The sequence below is a fragment of the Silurus aristotelis genome (assembly GCF_946808225.1).
Source record: "Silurus aristotelis genome assembly, chromosome: 3".
Classification (NCBI taxonomy): Eukaryota; Metazoa; Chordata; class Actinopteri; order Siluriformes; family Siluridae; genus Silurus; species Silurus aristotelis.
This window is the reverse complement of record NC_139576.1, coordinates 18,363,337-18,383,475: the sequence shown is the minus strand read 5'-3', so window position 1 is coordinate 18,383,475 and position 20,139 is coordinate 18,363,337. Positions and strand designations below refer to the sequence as shown.

Genomic DNA, 20,139 nt, shown 5'->3' with positions numbered 1-20,139 from the left:
TGAACAGGTAGACAGAAAACTCATAAAAGTTTCATTCAGAACATGATAATTTGTCAACACAAACAACGAAGATGCACAAAATTACATCAGAGGCTTCATATCTGTTTTTCAGAAGCTTGCTGGCAGCCTGCCACTGTTTACATTGGCATGTGTGAAAAGAGGTTTATGCTGAGAGGTATGCTCAGTGCTCAGAGATAAACACCAGGGAGGAAGCTCTTCAGGATGAGAAGAGAGACACACCGGATAAGCAAGATAGCATTGATTTGTCAGCAAGCTCTAGAGAAAGAGGCTTCTTTACTAAAAACAAGCACTATCAACAGATGGCCAGTGTGGGAGCTGGTCTTTTTCTAAGTGTCCTTTCATAAATTCTTTTCTCTTATGTCTTTTTTTTCCCTCTGTCTTTCACTTTCTATATTTACCCACCTCCTTCTAAAAGAAAGCAGGGAACTATGTTTATGTGCTGCATACAAACTAAGTTTGGATGAAAACAAACCCTAGACCACCTGGAACTGCCTGCAGTTTCAGTGAGCTTCAAAGGATGGCTTAATAATAATCATAGAAGCATTGGCGAGAAAAGGCTTTTGGGGAAGCCGTCGGTATTATTATTTTTGTGATAGTGTGCAGGCCATGCTGAAATGCACAGGAAATTACTGCAACTGTTCTGCAATTTTTGGGATGCTGTGCAGGCACATATGGAATACAGTTCAGATCTGTCCTGCTAAAACCAGGCTGTCTCTGATAGCACTGTTTTAATGCTATGCTAATTTCAGTCATCCAGCCTGTATTTAACCAAAATTGCAAAGTACTCTCAGCTGCTTTATCCAGATGCAGATGTTTTTTTCCTTATAGCAATAATTTTGCTGTGCTTTGTGAAATAAGGGGCAAATAGGCATAACTATGAACAATATAGCATCATATGAGGACTTGCATTGTTAACTTTGTTCTACCAATATCAACATCTCTGCAATGGCTACTGTGATGGTTACTACTTGAAAAATGACAAAAAGTGTGTGTAGAGTACTGTCAGATGTAACACTGCCAATGCCAGAATGTGGTGGCCAAAGGTTAATCTGACCTGTTTAATGAGCTCATTAGTGCTTTTATCAGCATTTATTTTTAGAAGAGCTATCCTTCTGCACTGGACACAGACTGTTTGCCTGTTTGTTTTTGCTGTGCTTATGTAGCCATAAGGGGAAGTCATTTGAAGGAGAGATCATGCTTATTCTGTTTAATTGGCCAGGCTGAGCAGGCAGGCACAAGGCCAACGTTATAGTCTGTTATCTTTTTTTTCCTATCAATGAGATGTCTACAGTATACGTTCTTAATTTTGCAGATAAGTTTAACTAAGTCATAGACACTTGAAAGCCTTTGTAACATCAGGCTCTATTTAAGACAACTAGCCTTTAGCTGTAAAATAAAATAAAATGGCTGATCCTTTTACATAGCAATAACTCTCTGCAGCAATATTAGGTCTCTAACTATCAAACAGATACTAAGGTGTTTGTAGATTTTGTGTCTGTCCTTGGAAAGCAAAATATTCTTAGTACTTCTTAGTACAGATACTGGAGATAATATAGTGCTTGTTGTGATAAGCAAATACTTTCCAGGTGATGTGAGAAAAACAGCAAAAAGTGGAACAAATAAACAAAAACAAAGAGAAAGAGATAGAGAGAGAAAATAGCAGAGAAATTCAGGTACTTAAATCAGTTTAAGAACTTTTGCACCATTTGTCAGATCATACATAATGGAGGCTCATTATCTGCACTGCATGTCATACTCACTCGAAGGAAGCTGTCCAAGGAACCATTTTCCATGTATTCTGTCACAATCATTACTGGCTTACCTAAGAGAGAGAGAGAGAGAGAGAGAGAGAGAGAGAGAGAGAGAGAGAGAGAGAGAGAGAGAGAGAGAGAGAGAGAGAGAGAGAGAGAGAGAAAGAGAGAGAGAGAGAGAAATCATCAATGAGAAATTAATCATCAATGAGAAAATTAAACAATGATGATCTCAGACAATAGAGGTTCTAAACTGTGTTGACTGGGGCTTCATGTAAGCAAAATTTACCTTGAAATTATTTGTTTTGTGAAATGAACAAAACATTTGCAGACAAGTTGAATTAGCTGTAGGTATAAATTCTTTCATGCTGTATGCTACAGACATACTGTATATATTTAGAAGCATTGCAAAGTTATTTCTAGAATAAGGCAGGTTTATAGTTAAGCAGAGATTTGCTGCTTTCAAACCGGCATCATGTGTGCATAATAGAAAAAGCAGCTGCATTTTTCACAGGTTTAAAGAGCAAAGAGCACAAATGCCAGCTCTGACACTTTCATCACGTCTGAGATATCGACTAAGCTATTGAGACAATAGCAAGGCTTGCAGTGCTTGGGTGCACTTCTTCACATGAAACTCCCGACACAGTGAGGTCAGTCTATGGCCTTGAGTTCAAGAACGCTTCCTGAAGGATAAAAAGAGGCTCTGTCTGAAGCCTCTGTCTAAAGGGCTCACAAGGTCAGCTGTCATTGTCTGACAGCTTTATTCGTTCTCCTTGCTTGTCATAAATTACTACTTTTATCAATTTCATCTTATTCCAGACCCTAAAAAAACATTCATGTACAAATCAAGGAGGATAAATCAGGGACAGTTGGACAAACAGGTATTTTGCTAACATATGTTTGTCTATATATGTTTTGCCCTATTTTGATTCTATTCTCTTCTAAACATATATACAGAAAAACAGGAACACTACACATCTGGTTAAGGAAGACCTGAGCTCAGGGTAACAGCACAGCACTAAAGCTGTTCTAGGAACTGTGTACAAACACAGTTCAGATAATAATAGCTGTTTTATTCATATGACACTTTCTGCCTTGTAGGAGCTGTTTATTTTACATGGCTTACTATGTAGTGTGGATGAACAGTCCAACCTGTTACATATCACTATGGCCTGCCTCATTCTCCAAACACATGGGCCATTCTTACTCTAAACAGTCTGGCATACTATTCAACACACTCTTATATTTCACTGGCCTGTGATGAAGTGCTCTTTTTCACTCCAGTCACTAGCTTCTATGGTTTCTTATAACTTAATGATAATAATAATAATAATAATAATAATAATAATAATAATAATAATAACAATAACAAAACCTTCTGGGCAATAAACTTGTGATCAGAATGTCTGCACGTGATAGATATTGCAGCCATTCTCTCCCTGGGAAACACCAAATGTAGTTCCACAAATATTTTGTCAAATATTGGGCCAAAAGCACAAGGTTAAATGGGGTGTGAAAGCCTCTGGGTTATTAAGAATTAACAAGACTGAGTTAATAAATCATGTCACATGACAGGTTATGGAAGACACATGCCAGGCTTGTGCACCCCCACCGACTAAACTATGTACCCAGGGCTGCTTTCACACACATGCACTGTATTTATGCACCTCTCTCTCTCTCTCTCTCTCTCTCTCTCTCTCTCTCTCTCTCTCTCTCTCTCTCTCTCTCTCTCTCTCTCTCTCTTTCTCTTTCTCTCTCTCGCTCTCTCTCTCTCACTCTCTTTTATGCTCTCTCCCTATCTGTCTTGCAGTACAATGTTAATGTATAATAATCACAAGAGAGCCATTGGTAGCACAGTGGTCCCCAACCTTTTTTGCGTCACGGACCGGATTACTGTCAGACCATATTTTCACGGACCGGTTTAATGTCAAAGAATATTTTCACGGACTGGCCGTTAAGGTGTGGCGGATAAATACAACAAAAAATGATACGACCCGCATAAAAACTGGTATTTTCTAAATATAATAATAAACGTGAATCCACTATGTCGTTTTTATTCATTTTGCTAGCTTGGAGGTTTGAATTTAGCGGTAATGTATTATGTGTTAGCGGCCGGAGCAGCCCCTTTAAGAAGGTAGTAGATGGAGGTAAGACATGTAACCGAGGCATTGTGACATGCATCAAGAGTGAGTCATAGACAGATGTGGCGGAGAGAATAAGGTAATTTTCCAAAATAAAACATCGTTCAGAATCAGATAATAAATAAAACAAAAATAATGTAAGTTATGTATTCTTTTTGGGCGGCCTGGTACCAATTGACCCACGGACTGGGGCCAATTTAGCTAATGCTGTATACAAGTTGAGTCATTTTAAGAGGGGTCTGGATCAAACCAAAACAAATCTGATAATTTTGTTTTGTTATACTTCTGTAGTGTCATTAAAAACTCTGCTTTTAGGCTTAATTAAAGTTTCACTCAAGGTACTCTTTAGCATGAAATTGATTAGAGTGAAAAAGACAGTAAATTCGATTTAACTCACTGCGTGTAACCACTCCTTCCAGTCTGATAATGTTGGGGTGATCAAACTGCCCCATGATGCTAGCCTCACTCAGGAAATCTCTCCTCTGTGTCTCAGTATATCCTGCTTTCAGGGTCTTGATGGCCACACAGATCTCTTTCTTAGAAGGCAATTTCAGTCGACCACTACACACCTCCCCAAATTCACCTGCACACATCATTTGAATACAGGTAATTATTATTATTTTTTTCTTTAATTTGTTAAACATCAACATCATTAGAATAAACATAATTAATACACAGCCTCCTGTGACTCACATTTTGTCATATTGTTCATCAATGGGGAACAGATTAAAAAATATAGTTTGCAGTTTCAAATAGAGTCATATGTAAAAGGTTAAAAACAATGAATTTCCTATACATGGAACACTTTAAAATTCAGCTTATAACAATGCAAACTCATGTTTTTTTATGTTTTTTTGCTAATTTTAATTGTTTCGTAAAGGGGAGAATTACATGTGTACATTTTTGTAATTACTGATCCATCATTTAAGGCTCATATTTGAGGCTCACACGTTCTTAAACTTGCACAATTATCCACAACAATATATTCCTCAGTTCAAAACAACTCATTTGAGAGAAAGTATATAACTTTATTGCATAAATGTTGATGTTACTGGAATGGCTTAAAGGGTCAAACCTATAATATAGTCTCATTATTTAGAGTTTCCGTGCTTTACCTTATGTAGCTATAAATTATGAGGCATTATTCTGATGCGTGCTCTACTGTTTAAGACATCAGGAACGCAGAGTGCCTAGGAAAGAATGAGCTACAGGGGGAGAAAAATAATATCCCAGCTGGAGGTATGCTCCGCTTACCCACACTCCTCAGCTCTATCAGCATGCACTTTATTAAAGGCAGTGGGGCGAAGAGGATGAGCACTGGGAGGAATGCTCTCCCCATCTCCCCGCTCACAATAAAAACCATATACTTCCAGCTGAGGTGCTAAATGATTCTCATTTACATTACGTGTCACATCTGTTAAAATTACATTTTGCCCTGTTGCATGTAGCTTCCTCAACGTTAAAGAAGTATAAGGTGGGACATACGTACCTGCACCCACTACTTTGTCGATGGCAATGCAAGAAGCGTCCAACTCCTTGGCGAATTCGTGCACCGCCTGACTTGGGTCCTCATAAGTGTGGGGGTCTACGTAGGTCCTAATCCCAGGAAGTCGCACTGAAAATAAAAGAAGAGTTAAGGAGATATTTCAATCATAATTCAGTTAATACCTAGGTTGATTAATTACATTAGGTGCACACTGAGTTATCCTGTAGTGCCTGCGTGAAAATTAATTACATGGTTAGCATTAACATATACTTACAGTGACCGTTACCAAAGTGAAGTCTCTTTTTGTCTGGATGTTTGGATTTGCTGTATCTACAGCACCTGTTAATTAGAACATGTAAAGGTAACAGTTATCATCAGTGATAATATCCGGGCGAACCTTTTGGTATTCTAGCCTATGCAGAGACCATCTAATACTTGGTAGATAAAATTCATGGTCTGGAGTAACCTGTCTACTTTGCTATGAGGCAGAACAGTATTTTAGAGTCTTATAATAAATCAGATATTTATGCAGCCTTTCAACAGTGCTGGCTGCCAAGATCAGCCCCTCTGCCTGACTTTGACGCTCAAGTGCTCATGGTGCCTCTTACATTAAGTAAAGCAGAGGCAGGAAAAATAATACAGCTTTTGCCAAGTAAATCATCCAGAACTATATATAGCCAGCTGACATGCAGGGGCATGGTCTTCTTACATTTATGTCTTCATCTAGCAGATATAGGGGGTGAGAGATTTGAGAATGAGACATGTATAAGAGGGAAATGACAGGTTCAAGATGCCTGCACTTAAGCCTGTGTAAATTAGTTGAGTAAGAATGGCAAACCAACCTGCTAATCACAATGTAAAACAACACGGTAAGGAGGATGATGGCCGCGGCAGATGCAATTGCAATAAGCATGACCTGACTGTTCTCACTGGAGATTGAGAAAGCTGAAAAAGACATAAAGGAAAAACAGCAGGAGCATCAAACTGGATCAAAATATTCTGAGCAAAGGAACACGCAAAGGAAACACTGTTTAGATTTTGGTGATCCTTCACAGGTCAAAGTAAAATTCAGAAGAAAACTAGGCAAGAACAAGGACTTCATTTTACTCTATAGTAAAGGCTATTATATGACACAAAACAGATTTGTCACCATCATACCTCATCATCTATTTTTTACATTTGACTTTCATTTCACAAATGAACACATCAAATCTGCTCTAAAGATGCAATAATTTCTTCAAATGAGCCAAGAATCCTGACAAGCCTCTAGAATGTGAACTCTGAATGAAAAGCTCTGGTGACTGATACTCCAAATTCCAAATGTAGAATGCTTTTTTCTCAGATTAACAAATGAATAATGAGAGCTATCATCTCAAGGGAGCTGTGCCATCATTTCACATTTGCTATGCATGTGGAGTTCGATAGAGCCATGACCAGTTCAGTAACCTGGAGATAGAAAAGTGCCTCCTGCTTGTACTATATTATTCCATTCCATGACCATCCATTGATTTCCTTTAAATGTTTGATTAGTGAGAGGGGTACAGAGAAAGGAGAGGTTCTGCTCTGATAACAGGAAAAACAGTGTATCAAATACACATTCCGGTGCTAAATGTAGATGATTTACTGATTAAACAATGGCGGAACATTTTTGGCATTAGTAATCTGATGTTTTATATGTGAAAAAACCTTATGCATTACCTACAGGTACAGTACAATTAAAAACAATAAGCAGTTATAAATAACATTGGAAAAACAAATAGGCTCATGGGAAAAGTGAATCTAATCCTGAAATTATCCTAAATTATATAAATAACCCTACAATTAAACCTTGATTAAGTTTGACTGATGAGGCAGAATTCTGTATAATATCCTCTGAATTCCTCCTCTGTGACTTGCTAACTTGTTATAACAATATAGAGTTGGGGAACCACTTTGTACTTACAGTCTGGGCTGGTCTCAAAGTCAAATTTGCGGCTGCTGCTGCCATAACCCGCAGCAGTACGGGCTCTAATCTGCAGCAGGTATCTGGTATCAGGTTTTAGTCCATTCAGAGTCACATTTGTGCCCTTGCATCTCAGGATGGTGTAGCTGGTCTCTTGTTCTTGCTTCAGGAAATAAGGGAGACAGAAGAAAAAGAAAATGAAAGAGAGACATGCGAACATACTGTAACACTGATACTCATACAGACAGCTCATGTAAAGCAAATCTGAAGTAGTTTAGCTTTTATCAGAACAGAATGTCTTGCCTGGAAGCTTTTTTTTTGCGTCATATTGAGTCATTTCCCAGGTTTGAAAAAATGTATGTGCTACTGTATACGAAACTACCTCGATTTGATAAATAACCACATTTATATTTATGGCTTTTCTAAAAAATCTACAATGGATTTCCTTTGACAACTTATCTTTGAACCGGCTGTTAACAGTTGTGCCTTTGGTGGGGCAAAATAGGATCAGTGGAATGAACAGGGTGTGGCACTTTGATCGAATTTACTGTATGTTTTAGTAGAAAAAGGATTCACTGTTAATGGCGGGCTAAGTCAAAGTCTCTTTTGCATGTTGCATCATCTCTGATCTTTTAGAAGAAGACGTTTACTTGTTCACACAGTGTTTTCTGTTGTTTTAAATGCATCTGTTGAGATTGGATTTTGGATTTTGACCTCCCATATGAAGGAAGATATGCATATGACCCGGCATTGTCTTCAGATTAAATCTTGGATTTCAGTTCAGCAACAATAAAGAGCAAAGCTTTAAATAATACACATCGCAAGAAAGCACTCTGAAACTTCATATGGAGTGCATCAAGTTTTATGATTTAGCAAGCACTTTAAATTCACTGGGAAGATGAAACCAATACCCTGCATCCTATTGTACGTGCGTTCGTTTAAGTCATAAATCTTTTCACAGGTTGTCACTGTTCACTGCTCATGACACCATGTGATTCGCTGAAAATTATATGCAGGTGTGCCCAAACGATTTATGCTGGGAGTATTCTTACCATATGTCTCAGTGGTGCATCAGCTTCTTCCACACACTGAGGCTTAAGTATAAATGTAGGCTATTTGTGGAATTTAATATGCTAATATTCTGACAATCTAAATACTCCAATCTGGGAAACTGCCTTTAGCTTCTATTGAAAAAAAAACTTTGTAAACATAACATTTATTTAAAAACGCATTCCTTTTCTACAAGCAATCCAGAAAACTTTGTTTTTCTCTAATAGATTAAAATGATAAAAAAAAAAAAAAAAAAAAGCCATATATTCTTTGTCCTATTTTCCAGTTTTGCACATGAAATATTAAAAAAGTCTTAATGGTGAACTCCACGTGGGTTAATTAAAATTAATATGCATGGACATAACACTATATTTAGGATGTAAGCTCCTAAAAAATATATAATTAAATAAAATTATTAAACATATATAACAGAACTAGATAAAAAGACCCCATTAGTAAATTTGCTTGCACATTTTCCAAACATTAAATTTGCACATTTTAACCCTAGATGCAAAAAGGTCAGGGCTATAGAGTTTTAAGCCTCACCATATAAGCGTTTAGCTTATGAGAAGCAAGGCTTTTAAAAAAAAAAAAAGTTTTTCGTGACTGTTTTCCATGAGAGCTGCATTATTTTAATAAGCAAGCATCTTTAATGCTATTTTAGGAGACATTTTCCACTGTTTATTTATGGTTTATGGTATACACCATTATACAGTGTAAACAGTCTGTTGTTTCGAATTAGACTGATATATGCAACTTCTTGCCTAAAAACTCACTTAATGAATTCAGAGCTCTTTTGTGGGCATAATGCCATGGACTCTTGGTGTTACTGTGGTTACTGTGAGTCAGTGAGCCCTATGAACAGATTTGGAGGCCCCCTTTCTTTCTCAGTGTGTGTGTTTGTGTATTTCTTAAAAGGGTGAGGGGCACTCTGTTATCCTTTGCCAGCCTGGATCAGGAGCACTATAAGTCTTACCAAGGGTATTTCTTTGCTTTTCCACATGGCAGACCCAGTTGTGTAGGATTTTGCGCAACCCAAACCCCGCTTTTGGAAATGACGCCTCAGTAGCATGTGTAATTACCAGAATCACTGAGGAGATACAATAGATTTGATTGTAAAAGGAAGCTACCATGCCACCCAAGGTCAAACAAGACATGGATTTCAGGGGCCTCAGAGTTTACATGTGCCAGTGAAACTAACCCCAGATGAGATGGCTTTGGTTACAAATAAGAAGATTATGGCCAACCCGTAGCATTTCACAGGCTGAGATTTTGAGTTTGGATGATCACACTGAATGGCATTTCACAAAGGTCCTCTGTACAAAGCAGAGGAGTCAGTCACACCTCACCAGCTCTCCTTTTTGCCAGTGGATTGAACTGTGTTATTAGTGTATCTGAAACATTTTTGCAGCCACTCATCTCAACAAACTTGATACAAAAAAGCCTGGTATTTTTGTAAAAACTGCACAGCAGAAACAAATCAGCTTCTTTACTGTTTATTAATAACTTTAATAGCATTCATTATGCATTATAATTATTAGGTTAATCTTGTTTTTATGGAATTAAAATATAATTTAGCCATATTGTAACATCTAAGAGTAAAAGGGTATTTAATTAAATTAAACTATATAGTATTTAATTATTTAACCACTAAAGAACATTTACAGACCGTGTTGGTTGAAATCAGTTGTTGGTGAATAGTCTTGTAAGGTTTCGATAAAGATGATTTTAAACATAATTTAGGAGCATGAATGAAGAGTATCTGTTCTTTAATCCTCTTTTGGAGACAACGGAAGCCTGTGTGCAAATTTACTGCATATTTTACATGCATGTGATTGTTTCTATGTGGCCATAGAATCATGGCATTTACTTAGTAGACTATGAAATGTGTTCTGTTGGAAAATTCTGGCTAATTGCCATAGGAAACTATGCTTTTTTTCACACCCTCAGATTTGCTGCCAGTTTAGGAAAGACACACAATGTCAGGGTCCAATTAAGTGCCAAAGCTGGAGCCCCACTTCCTGCAGTCTGCCCAGCCTGGGGGACACATTACCCACTTCATACAGGAGTCGAAGATATCACAGTGTCTGACAGCATGAAAGAGCTTCACTGAAGACTGACCCTTAGAAAGCTCTCAGCAGTAAAAATGATGTGGGGCAACAAAGCTCACCCTGCTATTCCGCATATTAAATCAATCAGGGCCAAATCCCTGTACGCTTCATTAATCACACAGCAGCTGCAGCAAACCTGGATAGAGGCTGAGTAAACTGACTTAGGACAGAACAGAACTGCTTGGGATACATTTTGGTTAAACGAGAGATCTCGGGTGTCTAGACGTGTAGCATTTATATCACCGCTTCCTCTTAAGACTCAAAATTAAAAATATTTGACACCCGTCCAGTATTGTTTTTTTTTCATACCGTGACCCAGGATTAAGTGGGTAATGAAGATGAATGAATGAATATTATTTAAATCAAAAATCTGCACTCACCAGTCAGGAATGTATATGTGTTATTACATTTTTAGATGAACAAAATACCCTCCTTAATCTCCATTAAACAGGCCATAAAGAAAGATTTAGTCCCAGGTTAAATGCTATTAGTGTTGAATGTCCAGAGTGAATAGCGATTAAACTGCGCCCACCTTCTCATAGTACTTGACCTCGTAGTCCAAGATAATACCATTGGGTCGTTCTGGCTCCATCCATGATAGTGAGATGCTGTTTCGGGATGTTCTGTCTTTCCTGATGATTATAACCTGGGATGGAGCTGCGGGGAGAGAAAAAAATAAAAGGAGTTAGAGAGTGAGGATGAGAAGAGGATTAGCTTCTTCCACTCTGCTTCTGAGTTCATTACATGCACAGTTCACAGAAAGTTCAGCAGTTTCAAACTATCCAAGCCTCTTGTGAATTGATTTCATGGTGACTTAATTGTGTTTCTTTAGTAGGGGCCAGTTTTAAAGTTTAAAGTTGAGTCACAATGCTGCATTCGTTCATAATTTGCTTGGTAGCCAATTTGGGTTTGTCACAATAAATGAGGCCCATGTCTGTTCAGGTGTAGCAGGCTTTCTCAGCTCTCTTATTCTGTTAAATGCTAATATCATTGTCATATATGTTTCCCTGCTTCAGTGCTTCACATGGTCCCAATATGGGATCCTAAAAGTTCTGTCCCTCCCTTCTGCTGACTGGCTCACTTGCTTTCTTTTTCAGTTTTACAGCTCTCTAATTGCAAGGCAGCAATGAAGCGATGAAGGCATCTGACTGGCCCATGATTTAATTTTATTAGACCACAGGAAAAAACATGTTGTTCTTTGAAATGTTCAAGGTTTTTCTTGACTATGATTACAGTTTTGATTCACCCCCATTTGGAACCTCTTTTTACTGTTAATGAATCCAGATGGACCCAGTCTTTTGCTTGCACTCCTACACACAATTCTGATAAGGTATTAGTGAAGTTTTATAGTTACTGCAGTTTATGAAGTTTATGGTAGGCAGGATTTATGGTGTATGGACTATTGTACATCTTTCTCAGATTTTTGCTTGGCACTTCAAAATACTAAATACTGCAGATTCTTCAGGCCAGATAAAACTGACAAATACTTGTCTACATTGAAGGCCATGAATGCAGTATAAAGAAAATTCAGTTACAAAAACACAGGGATGAATCACCTCGCCACAACTATTATTGGATTAAATCCCAAAGCACATGCCAGCGCCATTTACAGGTGTGGCCAGACCTTTTTTTTCCACCGCTGTATTACTACATGCTTGAGAAATTAACATTTGTAAATAATCTTTGTGAAATGCAGGCATGGCACTGATAATCTGCAGAGCACTAAATCACCAAATGTCCTCCACATGACTTTTGAATTGTCCTATGGTAAACACCCTCAATATGGATATAGTTGGGACTTCTCTGTTAAATTCTTTCTTCTTCTCTGTTCACCTGGTTCCTCAGTAGGCCCTGAAGGTTTAAGGAAAGAATCTCGCAACACTCTACAAACAGAACTCTTCATCCCCTGCCTTTCTATTACTGCTCCGGTTAAATTTATTTTCCCATAAAGTGCAGTCCAACAAAATTAAATAATGGCAAAAGGACACCACATTCTGCCAAACTTTTCTATTGTCATCAGATTTGTTGAAATTGTACATCCTGTGCTGGCAGGAATGAGCAGGAGGCCGTGGTTTGTCTGATGACACCCTGTCAAAATGGCAGGACACAAACATTTGAAAGTTTTTGTAGGCCAGGAGGAGATCACTGTCCTAACACAGAGGGCTTGTGCTGTCTCGCTCGGGGCTGTGCTGCACATGCTAGCTGTGTTTACATGGAAAGGTCTGTGCTGACATCCCTGTAAGACCTCATAAACGTGCTCTCCGACAGGGAGTGCAGCTGCAGAGTGGGAGTGTAGGACTGGCCACTCACATATCTCTCTCTCTCTCTGTCTCTGTCTCTGTCTCTCTCTCTCTTTCTCTTTCACTTACTTTCATTTGCATTTTATAAGACAATAAATGTAGCTGAAGTGTTTGTCCAAGGTCGAGGGAGTAGAGCTGCAGTGAAAGGGGTTGTGATCTCGCATGTTTCGAACTCGCCTAAAGAGCCAGAAGATCAAATGAAATACGCAGCTATATCCACTGTTTACACTGACATGAGTAAAGCCAAAAGTGAGAGAACACTTTAGCTAAGCAATTTATCCGTGCTTGAGTGCAAAGTCAGTTGCCATATAATAGAACAGTGAAAAGCTTTTTATTGTGAGAGACATAGTGAGTGTAGAGTTGTGGTAAAAACAAAAATATTAATAGAGGTTATAACAGAATAGATGATGCCTCATTGTTCTCTGAAAATTGTAATCCCTATATATCATCATCTTGAATAAAATATTTTGGTATCTAAGTCAATTTAGGTCACACTTAATGTCCTCTACATTTTACATCAAATAAATTTAGGGCCGGAGGTTTATTTACTGCCTGACTTGTTGAGGGCCTAAAGCTTTTCTCAAAGCATCAGTGTCTGGCAATCACTCAGTTAATAGATCACAGCTGTGACAACATGAGGAAAGCTAAAACCACAACGACATCTGAACAGAATGCACATAGCTTTGACAAGAAAATATAATCAAATTTATAAGGTCAAATGAGTACTTAATCATATAATGTTTGTTCATAAACCAAGCTTTAAAGAAATATAAGATAAGGAAGATCTTACAATATTATTATTCAGGGTTTTTGTCTTTTTATAATTACCATAAGCATTTTCTTTTTATAAAACATATATATATTTTTTTTATCATAGACCAGAAGTTGGTGCCACAAAGACAAAACATTATATTTAGAAAATCTATAGTCTACTCTCTATTGGTGTAGTGCTTTTACAAGGTTTAGAGGTTTAAACTGGTTCCAGTGGAAAAAGCATACAAAACTATCAATCCTTAGCCTTTGATCTACAGTAGCCCTCTACCTACTGCTTTATGGCCCCAAACTCTAGTGTCTGTAACCCCAGTTCTAAAGATTGCGCTAAATCATCTAGCAGTTTCTGTACCTATCACTTTAAAGCTAGAGCAGAACTGACAGTCAGAGACAGAAGCCAGGACCTCATATGGCTCAAGAGCACAACTGTTCACCTTTACAGAGAAAACCCTGGTGGAATGGAAGGCAGATGGCCCACGTTCCAGCTTTACAGTAACTTGAGGAATCATGACCTTTATGCTGCTTGACTGGACTCCAGCACCTACAGATAGATATGTGCACAGATAGATATGTGCACTTGCTCGGATAGCACAGGAAGTTTCAAGGACAGGAGGACTGAAAAACAAGCTTGCTGAGATATTAAATGCATGTTTTCTTCTCCCCAAATGGAATTTTGAGCTTTGTTGCACATCGCCGCCAGGAAATTGAATTGTCTTTATCAATCTGCTTTATGAATAGACTCTGGGGCAAAACATTCTTCCAAGGTTATTTTAACGTATAAAGTGTTTTTATTATTCAAACTAGGTTGCGCTTGATGTAAATGTGCCTAACACTGCTTCATCACAGTCTGTCTATCGACTGTGGGATGGCATTAAAATTGAATGAAACATCATTGACATGTCTGTGTGGAAGATCACTTTGACTTTTAGACTTTGCAGAAATCTTAAGAAAAAGCTTCTTAATGGTATCTGATGTTGAATGTAGCTTTAGCCTTTTCTTTCTTGCAAACATTTTGAATTTTCAAGTAAAAATACAGCATATTTTGTGACATCATGCTGACACATCGTTGCTACGTTAGCACTGCTGTTTGGCCTGATTTCTTTAAATAAGAGCATGTGGCACGGTTGCATTGATAAACACTTTTCATTGGCACTCCTTTGTTTCATTATAGCAATTTCAGACCATTGTAAGTTAAATACATTCAATCCTTTAACATTTTCGAGCAAAGTAAGAGGTGAGGTAAAGAGTGATGTAAAGCTTACCTGCTTGGTTAGTAGTTATCGTGACACTGGCATACTGGCGCATTGCAGTGGCCAGAGAGGAAACTCCATTTTCTGCCTCAATCTCAAATGTATAGTTAGTGTGTGCCAGCAAGTCAGCCACAGTTACTGTGGTGTTCACAAGGCCAGAAGCACGAGGCAGGAAACGCACGGCCCCTCTGCATGGCTCGCATTGTTTAGACCCTGCCAAACAACGCTTACACACTACTTTAAACATCAAGTCCTTTCGGCCACCTGTGTCTTCTGGCCAACTCCAGTCCAAGATCACTGACGTCTCATTGATGACTGAGATAACGTTCCGCGGAGCGGAGGGAGGACCTAATAATATTAAAAAAGAAACAAACAAACAAAATACTATTCATCAAGAAAGCATATGCAGTTTTGAAATAGAGATGTCCTTCATGTCTATGGTGTCTTGTATATATAAAATAAAGAATATAGAACTGTGCATCTAATTGTTAGCTCTTTTAAAGATATGCCATTACTTTACATTTCAGAGGTATGTTCTGAAAGGATTTCAATGATAATTGTAAAGACTGTTGTTATAAAAAGAAAGTAGGGATAAGATTCAGGCAATCCATTTTCATCTGATTGCTAAAGCAGACTTACAAAAAAATGGTTAGATATTTGACTGGGTCTCACTGTTCTTTCCATATGATCACAAGAGCAATTTGAAATGAAATCCGAGGATAAGGCATGGAGCAAGACACCGAATCTGTCCAGACCTCAAACAAACTTGAATTGCTCCTGGCTCAGCTCTGAAGAAGTGAGTAAGTGCGTGGAGGGGTTAAGAGGGGATTATGTTTCAAGATAAAAACTAGCGTTCGGTCGTTTGATTTGACATGAAGAATTTACACAGATCGTTCTTATACCAAGTGCTGTCTACTTAACTTTGACTAAAGTCTCCTAAAATCCCCTAAAAGATAAAGAATGAGGGAAGGATTCAACCTTGCATTAAGAAAAAACCTACTGCACAAAGGGCCCTCCCACACGCAAATATGCTAGGATTATGTAAGTTGTATCCTATAAGACAGCATTTTAAGATCAATTATGAGATGCACTGCAAACATGATGTATTCACTTGCATCTTTAAAGTGACTTTCTTTTGCAATTTTCTTTTTTTTTTTTTTATTACAACAGAACACTGCAAATACTCTTAAACTTTCGTTCCTAATGAAGAGCAATAAAAAAAACCTTTCCAATATCACAAAAATGAAACAGCAATGAAGACCACAGCCATAAACAATCTTGTCTGCTTACAGGTCAGAGCAAATGCGGATTTTGGTTGTGGGTAGCATCTTTGCCAGAGCACAGCTCCTTTGATCTGTATTTATAATAGAAATCACTGTGTGTCGTTTAACGTTAACAGACTAGCTGGCCTGCCAGCAGGAGATTTTAAGGTGTGCTGGAATAAACCATTCATTACACACAAACACACACGCACACACACGTGCACACACACACACACACACACACACACACACACACACACACACACATATACACACCCCTTCTGACAAGAAGCTCAGCTCCGTGCTCACTGAGGTGTGAATGTGGCATTCAGGGCCACTATAGACTTAAATTAGTAGTGCTACCACAATGCTAAGCCACCACACACTCTGAGCCTATGACTTTGAGAGTGTGACATATGAGGGTTGTAAATGGTTTGGATGATATTGATTCATGTACCAGATATGTAACATCCCTTGCTTTTAACTCTAGGCCTTTTTCTTACACAGAGAATTTATGCTATTGAAAATTCAAGTTTTATGGGGTCGTAAAAAGTAGACGGGAAGAAATAAACAAATCTATTTTTATATAGTAAAAGCAGGCATAAATATGTGCACCTTCAAAATGCCTGACAATGAATAAACACAGGAGCATACTGGCAGGGGTCTGCAAAATTACACATAAATATTCAGTGGTGACATATGACAATCTGTACTATGTTGCTGCAGCAAAGACATAAAATGCAAATAGATGTTGAACATCCCTAAATAACACTAAATGAGCTTTACATTAAAAACAGATCATAACAGACTTGAGATTGTATCATATCAAAGGCTTATTTTAATTACTGTGCTGTTCTCGAAACTATGCTAAAAGCTAATCTGTTCTTCTCTGAGTACCTTCCTTGCATCTCAGGAGATTCAATCTAGATAAATGTTTCTGCTTAGGGAGCACTGAAATTAAACTCACATATGCAGCTTCATTAATTTCACCAAATAACTTAATTTCTCCTACACAATTTTAAAGACAGCCTTGTTGAAATTATGAGTGCATCTAATGTCTCAAACAGAAATTAACAGTGCTTAGGTGAAAACAACATCAGAAGAGCTCTTGATGACACAGATAAATACGACATTTCTCAGCATTACATGACTGCTTTAAATGTCACACAAGAGATGAATTTTTACACATAATCTGAGAATGCAACACTTTTACCAAATTTATTTAAACATCTGAATCAGCTCTGATGCAATGCTCTGATTTAGGGATAATGTGCAATGCAATGACACATGCAGGAATGTATGTCAGTGGCTGTGGACCGTCTGCAATTTTGTCCATAAAAAGAACTGATTTGCTTGGATAAAGGGCTGGATAAAGGACCCATTGGCTGGGAGACACAATGTCTAATTGGACTAATATCATGAAAATCAGAAAACTAAACAGACTGAGCCAACACAAATCTATAAATCCCCAAACAAATTCTAAAAGCCTTGTGTTGTTATTATTTTATTGTTTAATAAGGATAGTTAAATGTTAAATAATTTGTACTTGGTAATGCAGTTATGAATACATACGGGTGCAGGCCATTGACACAGGGTCTCCATCTGCACGGAAGTAGTTCTTGTCACAGCTGCAATGCACAGCCCCTTCCTTGTGGGTGTAGCTGTGTGGGGGACACTTAGAACACTTCATATTTCCAGATGAAGCTTTATAGAAGCCAGGCCGGCAAGCTGCAGAGACAAACATGAGTGAAAGAAAAATTAGAATGCGTAAAGACTTTAAACAACAGAGTCATCCATTACCTCATTACCACGCTGCCACCTTTAATGGACCCGAGGATTTCACATGACAATATCCATCAGTGGATGCACTAAAAAGGCTGACTTAAACCAAGCCAAAACACTCAGAGCATGGAAAGTGAACACTGAACGTGTATGAGGAGAATGAGGATGAGAATGGATTTGTTCCTTAAAGGAAAATTGTATGTCAGACTGGAACCTGGTGATAAAACATATTAAAAAATGTGCTGCTACTCTCTCCCTTTAGTGACACGTCCAAAAGATGTTGCATGAATTATGCAAATATCCCTCTTAAAATAAAAAAAAAAAAAAAAGAGCTCTTTTTAAATATCTCTGGTATTAAATTGTGCTCAGCAGCTCATCTGCTCCTATTCACGAGAATCCCATTCCATTATACATAATGAAGGGGTAAAAATTACGACAAGCCTGCTAATTACAGGGACTCACACATCTGCATTCCACTCCTTTCTTTTTGCAGGTTCAATACTTGTCATTTGCTATTCTTGGCAAACCAACACTTTTAAGTCTGCAAGAAGATTTTTTTTTTTTCAATTGCACTTCATAGCTCCTCTGTGGAATTTACAGAAGCGTGGCTGAATTATACCTCATACCAGGGAATGCAGTTCAAGATCATTTGAACACAATACTATGACCCTCTTGAGTATGATTGTCACTAGCAGATCTGAGACAGTTATTACACATTGCTTCGAAAGTGTTTTTTCTCTGTAGTAGCCATGTAGTGTGAGCAGACCAGGGAAGCATGCAGCCATGTGATATATGAGAAATCAGGTTTACATTAACCTACTGCTCCTTGGAGAATACAACAGCCACTGTAAAACCCCCAGATGACAAAAAAATCTGTGGTGCCTATTAGCACAAGTTATGGGAAATCAAATGTGACACAGGGCTTTCTTGGCAAATCAGGAATTGCTGAGTCACAATTGAGATAAGCATGCAGTCTTAAAAGAGAGACACTTCACTGGAAGATTGAGCACTTCTGACAGCAAACATGACTTGAATTATTTTGTGCTTAGCCTTGAGTGTGTGTGCACAAAAAGAAAGAAGATCAAACGGGCTGAATAACTAAAAATAGATATGACACATAAACAAGTGACTTTCTTTACTTATGAAGCCATTGAAACTATGTCATAAGAAAAATTTGATGCTTTGCTTCAATCATGAAAGTGCTTCTCCTTGACAGCTCTTTAATGGAGGTTTGAGAGGTAATCCTTCCTGGTGACACCTCCCTCTCATTTCTTACAGCCTTTTATTTGTAGTGAAGTGATAGGGCATGAATGACATTAACCAGAGGCTGGACCTTACTTCCTCTACATCACACGAAGTCCTCAAATGTTCCGGTGATCAGTGTCTGTTTGCAGAATGTGATGAAATAAAAGTAAGACTGTCGCCCTCACTTGTTGTTTAGACATGATCAACTCACTTTGCTTAGAAATGTGTGCACGAATGTGTCTGATAGAGTGAGAGAGAGAAAAGAGGTACTATTATTGATTGCACATGTGCAATGAAGAGACACTGGAGCTGGATTCCAGTCTAACAGGCTGGGAAGTGGGGTGACTTTGAAGAGCCACAGAGGTGATTTGTCATCCCACACTTTACATACAGTACACACTCAGTCTTCATCTGGACAGATAGTCACTCTCTGAGGAGTGGTGGTTAATTAGGATCTGACAAATTATATTATTTTGCCCATCATTGTTTTGTAGGGTTTTATGGTAAAGGTTCTGTAAAGGCACAGCATATCTGTATGTCATTGTTTAGAGTGCATTATGGTGAACTGAATATACTATTAATATAGTGTACACTCTAAAAATATTAATCATACACATAATTGTTTTATATATAGTATTTAAATGGTGTCTGCATGGATTACCTTCAACTGGGATAAGAAAATAATTTTTGCACACTGTGCATTCATTACAGAATGAACATAATAAATTAAACCTTGCAATAAAATCACACAAGCTATGGATGTGACAAAAAGAACTTAAGCTAGTCAACAGCTCCATATCAATCAATAATGCACGACAGAAAGTGCTGGCTGGATTCGTTTACTGTTACACCCTTACAGTAGCTCAGAGCGACTGGGAAGCTATAGGGGAACAAATGCATTCATTCAGCAGCTCCTGTTCTGACTAATTGTCTGTGAAACTGAATCTGTCTCTGTAGAGGGCTCTAGATGCTCCTTCCCTAGGGACTGGTGAACAAAGGCCAGGTCAGAATCCCTTCTCCAAGTGCC

The 20,139-nt window shown here is 38.1% G+C and overlaps 1 protein-coding gene across 2 annotated transcripts in view; it reads right to left on the bottom strand.

The window, feature by feature from the left end:
• epha3 (eph receptor A3) overlaps positions 1–20,139 on the bottom strand; it is a 71,860-nt gene that overhangs the window by 13,946 nt on the left and 37,775 nt on the right. For both annotated transcript variants that reach the window (XM_083536404.1, XM_083536405.1), the window contains exons 4-12: positions 17,658–17,813; positions 14,836–15,171; positions 11,035–11,159; positions 7,342–7,504; positions 6,242–6,344; positions 5,674–5,738; positions 5,403–5,528; positions 4,311–4,496; positions 1,782–1,843 (exon numbers count right to left, since the gene is read on the bottom strand). In XM_083536404.1, coding sequence (XP_083392530.1) covers positions 1,782–1,843; positions 4,311–4,496; positions 5,403–5,528; positions 5,674–5,738; positions 6,242–6,344; positions 7,342–7,504; positions 11,035–11,159; positions 14,836–15,171; positions 17,658–17,813 — 1,322 coding nt within the window. The remainder of the gene's footprint in view (positions 1–1,781; positions 1,844–4,310; positions 4,497–5,402; positions 5,529–5,673; positions 5,739–6,241; positions 6,345–7,341; positions 7,505–11,034; positions 11,160–14,835; positions 15,172–17,657; positions 17,814–20,139) is intronic.